At 41.4% G+C, this 6,810-nt stretch overlaps 2 protein-coding genes across 3 annotated transcripts; one reads left to right on the plus strand and one right to left on the minus strand.

Moving 5' to 3' along the window:
- Positions 1-474: 474 nt before the first annotated feature.
- LOC122073656 lies at positions 475-1,332 on the plus strand. Its single transcript, XM_042638281.1, has one exon. The coding sequence runs from the start codon at positions 602-604 to the stop codon at positions 1,100-1,102; it is 501 nt and encodes a 166-aa protein (XP_042494215.1). The 5' UTR covers positions 475-601; the 3' UTR covers positions 1,103-1,332.
- Positions 1,333-1,437: 105 nt separating this feature from the next.
- LOC122073655 (tubby-like F-box protein 5) lies at positions 1,438-5,332 on the minus strand. 2 transcript variants are annotated; one of them, XM_042638280.1, is made up of 6 exons: positions 4,803-5,332; positions 3,645-4,461; positions 3,148-3,526; positions 2,955-3,042; positions 2,421-2,553; positions 1,438-2,336 (listed from the first exon to the last, which is right to left on the minus strand). In XM_042638280.1, exons 3-6 carry the CDS (start codon positions 3,499-3,501, stop codon positions 1,664-1,666), a joined length of 1,248 nt encoding a protein of 415 aa, XP_042494214.1. In that variant the 5' UTR covers positions 3,502-3,526; positions 3,645-4,461; positions 4,803-5,332; the 3' UTR covers positions 1,438-1,663. The 2 variants fall into 2 exon arrangements, with proteins under 2 accessions (XP_042494214.1, XP_042494212.1); XM_042638278.1 differs by having other exon boundaries at positions 3,645-5,332.
- Positions 5,333-6,810: the final 1,478 nt, after the last annotated feature.

Here is a 6,810-nt window from a genome sequence, read left to right on the forward strand (position 1 = left end):
CCATTAATGTTACCTCCTGCCCAAGATGAACCACCCCAGCCACCATCCCCAAATCCTGTGTCTTTGATAGAAGCCTCATCTAGACCTCTCTCCCCCTCCCAAAATCAAAACCTGAAAAAAGCTACCACTAAGCCAGACGAGGCTGCAAAGTACCCACACCAAGCATCAGGCCAAGTTGTGGCAGGTACATCCTCTTCCAGGGAAGTTCCAGAGACATCTCCAAAGGCAGAAACTAAAGCAGAGCAGAGAACAAGCTCAGAACCAAAGAGAGAGGAGCCCAAACCCCTAGCTGACGAGGAACCAAAGCAAAGGACAATCACTGAACTAATCAGCACGGCTTCAGGATTAAGCCCTAAAACAAAAGGGCAGCCAAGTATCACACCTCAAGTAGGACAGAAGCAGCCGGAGAAACATGCAGCCCCAGATGGAAAGGAAACCACAGAAACTAGTGCTAAAGAACGAGAGAGCAAAGTGGTGCTAAAGAACGAGAAGCAAAGTGGTGACGAGTGAATCTCGCCCAAAATCTACATCTCTTGCTGAACGAGGCTCCCTGCAGAGAGAGATCAGGGAAGACATTTCAAAGTTCATCCACAAACTGACCATGGGAGATCCAAAACAGGCCAAAGATGAGAAACCAGCAACTGTTATAACCCTGTCAGGCGAAAATAGAGGAGCAGCCATGCATGTGGGTTCTGAGTCAGCAAAACGAGAAGGTAGGTCCCAGTGGAGGATGGAGGATTCAAAGACAGGGGAGGACAGTTCAACCTCGGCATACCTTAATAGCAATCTGCAGAGTGTCAACAATTCAATTATTTTCAACAGTTCCTTTAGCGAAAGGAATCCTGGAGTTCATCTCGTTCTCTCTCACAATCCAAAAGAACCAATCAGCATGAAAGAGGAAACAGAGAGAATCGAGGCAAGCAAAGCAGAGTTCAACATAACCCCAGCTCAGAAGCTCACTTATGAGCCAAGAAGCCTTTTTGTGGAATCCAGTGACACTGACCAAAACAACCCTGAGAAGCCTAGCCATCACAGTTGCCACTACAGCTTTGAGAAGGAAAAGGACAATGACAAGCAAACTGAAGATTCTTCAACTAAGTAGGGTGTGATTACCTAATCATAGAGGTTATGTTGATATATTGCAACCTGCACTACAGAAAGTTTATGTTTGTAGAAAACAGTAATAATCATAATAAGAAGGATGCTGCCATCCTTCCCCTCTAGTATGTATTATCTTTTTTTCCAGCTGCTGTAGCTGGGGTGCGGACATGAAAAGTACCATGGTTGTGTGTAGTGAAAGTACTATCTGAACATTTAGATATATTACAACAAGGTATACAATGGTAACACAAACAAGATAGCTTAGCACAGTTAAATGAGTATAATCATTTCTCCAAAATTACATATCAAATATTTGGTAGTGATGGAATACGAAACTTTAGAAAGAGCATTACATTATAACTACCATCCATAGATAAAATAGGACTGCATCTTACAAGGCATGTTTTGTGCACAATTCAGCCAAGAGATCAACAAATTCCTGCACAGCTGAGAGACTAAATGATGACAAACAGCAGATTTTAATGAGCCTTAGTTTGAAAATATTTACAACCAACTTCCTATGGACATGAGCCATATTCAAGATCAATGACAACAAAAGAAGTCATTCACATGCTGGCTTGGTGTCGAAGCTGCTAAGGCAGATTGCAAAGGCTTGGAAGGCAGAGAGGGGGTAACGATAATCCATTGTAAATATGTCCTTCCCTATTTTTCCAAACTGCAGTATCACCTTTTCTTGCTCTGCCACCGAAACCTGGTGAGAAGGCTCCACAGCTGCCACAAGCTGGAAGTTCTTAACTGAGGCCACAGTAACACGTCCCCTAAAATTTAGGCACCAGCACTGCAGCTGCTCATGCCATCTAGGTGCTTTGTTCTTTAAAACCAGTGGTTCCCCTGTACCATGGACTAAAGCTGGTCGCTCTGGGAGGCTACTGGAGCTGATATCCACAACTGGATTATTGGGTTTAGAAACCGATAAGAAAGAAAATTGCTCATCAAGGGAGTTGGAGAATTCAGTTGGTGTTGGAGCAGATCCCCCCTCTTGAATTGCGGAGACAGGGATGAAATGCATGGTGCATTGCATCCTCCTTGGGCCTCTAGTGCGAAGAACATTGAGTTCATAGGAGATTGTGGCAACATTGTAATTACCAGCAGGGACCCTTGGCAACACCTGCTTAGCATGAATTCTTCGATTGGACCGACTATTTGATTGGACTGCAGTGTCATATGGAGGCTGGCTATCATAAATGGTGAACTTCGTCCCTAGAAAATTCGACCTGGAAATATTTTGTATTAATTGTTGGGATCATGATAAAGAATGTAGTAGCCAAGAAGGTTCCAAGAAAATATATCAAACTTGCCTCATTTTTCCAACATATGTATTGCTTGCACGGGAGAAATCATTTGCATCCAAGGATATCACAAAATCTGTACCTGCTGCCCTTCTGATCTTTCGTGCTGCAAATAACAATTTCCCATTCTCCCCCAACAAAGCTGAGAGATTTCATTCAAATCATCAGTAACACAGAAGTCAGATGACCAGCTGCATTTTCATCTCAACAAATAATTTTTGAAACTCCATTACAAGCACATCTTGGTATCACCACATCACAATTTCTATATTTCAGGCATCAAACTCCAAGAGGAATACCTACAGTAAGGTGTCACCAATCTTATCTCTTCTAATCTAGAAATATAAAAGAAAAAAAAAAGGTCAACTTAAAACTTTCAGTCCAGGAACATCTTTGGCCTGACACTATCAGGAAATGCAGAAATGCATCCTTGAGTGTAGCAACTCTCATAATTCAACCAACAATCAAATGGGACTATACAACAGATGGAAAAACAAGCATAACAAAACAAACGCCACCAAAAGAATGTGTGAAAATACTAACCAGGGGTCAGACCAAGATACAGGCGATAAGTAGAAGTTGCTCTCTCCCTCCTTATGAAGCACTGTATGGGAGAATCACGCGGACCGGGCTGCCAAAAGTTCAACCACAAAGAAAATCAGCAGAGAATCCTGAATACAAAAATGAAATCAAGGAAGTAACAAGCAGGAAGCAGAGGAGTGGAAACAAAAGCCACCTGTTTCAATGATATAGGGAATGTGAGCCTCCCACTTTGTTCTGGGTTCTTCACAACCACTTTTGTAATCTCTCTCCATGACCTGCAAACAGAGGCACATGCAACCACATGCCTCCGCGCAGGCCATGTCGTCTCGCTCGTTTCCAACCTCTGGATAACATCTAAAAGCAGCTCCGGCGGCAGGTTAGCCCAACGGCTCTGCTGGAGGGATCCAACATGCAACCTATACCCATCGGAGTTGATGTGCGATCTGGTGCGGCTGGGCGCATGCTTCCCTTCTACCCCTCTCCACGACATGTTCCCTATCCCATCTCTCATCTCTTTCAGCTCACGAACAATACTTTTTAGCGACATTGAAACCACACCACACAGATGGTTCCTTTAAAAATTCCAAACGAAAAATCAAAATAAACATATAAGTAAATAAAAGAGAATGGGTAAAAGTAAAGCTATCGAAGAGATTTGGCAGATCATGAAACTCTCAAGTTTTCTTTTACCTGATGGCGATGGGGCTATCGAATTAAATCTCAAAGGGGACCCGCAAAGTTTCAACCTTTTTGGAGGAATCCGGTGACCGGCGACGAACAGTTGGATCAGTGCAGAGTTGAAAAGCCAGCAATTTTACACCTCTGCAAGCGCCGTCACCGGACAGAGTTATCGCATTGAAAGAATTGCATTAAAGCGAGATCTACGTTACGGTTCATTCTTCATCTTCAAACCCTTTCTCGTTATCTTTACTTGTTCGCGTCCGATGAAATCATTATCCTCGAAAGATCACGGACTCTTTAGCATAAGAACTCACCGGGAATTTGTCGAAATCCACTCAAATGTTACCAGAAAGAAATGTTTGAAATGAAAACTGATTTTTCCATTATTGATGAAACTTCCTGATAATCCCAAATCACTGTAATGCAGGTTGAACAACCACAATCCCTTTGATTTGCTTGGACCACCCCATAAATTCGATGAAGGACAGAACGACCGTCGGAGTAAACTAGCAAGAATGCTTGGAACTACTTGAAAGTTGAAGATGGTAGAAGATAGATCGAAGCATTCAAGCTTCAGATTCTTGAAATAACAAAAGTTGCAGATCGGAGAAACACGGCCGAAACTCGAGAAGGCCGACCGTGCCCTCCGCTATGCTTTTATTCTTTTATTTCAAAACCCTAAGCAGTCCCTATTCATCCTCCGCCAACCGCCACTACCACCACCACCACCGCCAGCGAGCCTCGTACGCCACAGCTGCAGTCACTGCACCAACGACACCTTTACTCGGATCCCAACCTCTTTCATCTCCTCCTAAACCGCTCCTTCCTACACGTATTCAGATTTCAGCTCCAACATTTTCATTCCAAATTTTTTAATAAGAAAAATCCATTTTTAAAATTAGAATCCATTGGTTTTCGTTATTTTCTGTTTTTTTCCTAACAATCCCTTCGCTACCGTGGCTGCTTGATCTTTTCGAGATTCCCCGTTGGATTTTCCGATTTCCACTGTATTTTTGGTAGGCTTTTGTTTTTCTTTTCCTACCTATTAATTCTCCACAAAAAAAACACCTATTTTTTTCATGACTTTTTAGGTAAAAATGAATTAAGAAACACTTGATCTAGCTGAGCATTAGAAGGAAAAGGAAGAAAAAGAGAATAGACTCAGACTGTGAGAGTGACTGCAACGCTTTGGCCCTCCCCATGAGTCCCTTCGCTTTCGCTTGGGATCTTTAATGAAGCAAAGCACTGACAGCTTTTTCACTCCTTTTTCTCTTTCTTCAGTAATAATTTTTCTTTCCTGAAAGCTCCTGTAGCTGGGAAAGGTGACACTTTTGACGATGGATGATGGATGATGGATGATGGATGATGGCTGATGGATCAGAGTTGAAGAAACTTTAGATGAGCTCCGTCGCCTCTGAAGCTCTGGTAGCCTGATAGATGAATTGGACTACGAGTTTCAATCCAGGAAAACCTCAAAGCCCTGAATTTCCAATCCCGCCGTAGCAAACGAAGCCATTAACACTAAAAGAAGCAGAATCTGGATGTGACGAGTCATCTTCAACCTTCGTTCGAGCTCTCCTAGGAAACTGTTGTCTTCTCTTTCTCGATCATTTGGGTTGGATCATGAATGTGATTTTAGTTCCCGAGTGAATAGAAGTGAAGTAGTTCCAATTGCAGACTTTTTGCGATTATTGCTTTCGATCGGTAACGCAATTATATGTTAAACCATAGATGTGCTCTTAAGATAAATGACTATATTATATTGTCTGCCATGTGGCAACTTAATTGAGCATTATGAATATTTTGGATTATATGTTGTCCACGTCACTTTTTGTCCACTTGGCAAATTTAACCAATACATATTTCTTCATGTCATTCTTTTTATGGCCATCCACTACGCGTCGAAGTGATTTCTACTGCCCACCATATTTCACCACGTGGAATGATGATTGTAATAATTTTTATAATTGGGTTGGTGGACAAGTCATGGATTAATGACACATATGTTGAAATTCAGAGCTAATTCCATTAATAAAAACCCGCACATGCATATTCATGTATTTCCTTTAACTCTTGGTAATCCTTAAAATTTAAAATTTATGGGAAAGTGAATATTAGTGTGGAGGCCAATAAGGAGATGTATATGGGGATCAACAAGAGTGAGGTGGATTGTTGGAATTTTCCGGGGATAGGGCATTATTTTGTCATCCTCTTAATCTGAGTGTAGAGGCCATGACGTGATCTTTCTTTTTCCCAAATTTTATCTTAGAGAAAAAGTTCTTTGAATCGTTGGACAAGGTACGCTAGTACTCTATGTCTATCTATTTCCTTCTTGCATGAAATGACCTCAATGCCTTTCAATATATAATATTGTTTTCTCTCCTTATTGGTGTGTTCCTCTATGCTATTTGCTCAAAGAACCTTTGTCCTTTTTTTTTATCACATGGTGAAATTTGTTTTAGTGGAATTCAACTTCTAAGCTGAGGAGCATGGTGTAGAACCAACTCTGGTGGTGCATAAATGGGCATCATTTGATAAGCCTTAAAATGCTAAGGTATGCCAACTAAGCCTGTCGATACAGGGCTTGCCCTTATGGTTGGCACTTCTCCCTTAGGAGAATGCTTCGAAGGCTTAATCAATGGATCAAGTTCTTTTCACGGCATCTAAATCATAAAATTATATTAATACTTTTTCAAGAAGATTGTGGCCCTCGTCGGCCGTTGGGCCACATTCTATCCCCTCTATGAGTCCTTTTCTTGACCCATGTGAGCGTCTTGTATGACTCCAAGTGGGCCCATCACCAAGAAAAGAAAATAGCCAATTAACCCCTTCAGCCTTCAAGCCATCAAATGATTGATTGAAGAAAATCAACCTGATCTACATAGAAAATGTAGGTTTATTTCCTGATCTATGAACACAATGGGATATAGTATGCAGAATCCAATATTTTCTTACCTACTTAACCATTCTAATAATTGTTAAGAAAATGGAATTGGCATCAATTCATATAGCTAGGTACAAAAGATTGGGAAATTGAAAACTCCCCAATGACCATAAATTGTTCAGCCTTTTTTTTTCCCAATGGTCTGAATGTTGAGTCTATTCTAATCGTCTAATCTAGTGGTCCTTAAAATACTTCTTGAAAGGATTCTCTTAATTCAAACCCCCACCCCCA

This window comes from Macadamia integrifolia, chromosome 3 (assembly GCF_013358625.1).
Source record: "Macadamia integrifolia cultivar HAES 741 chromosome 3, SCU_Mint_v3, whole genome shotgun sequence".
In the NCBI taxonomy this organism is placed as follows: Eukaryota; Viridiplantae; Streptophyta; class Magnoliopsida; order Proteales; family Proteaceae; genus Macadamia; species Macadamia integrifolia.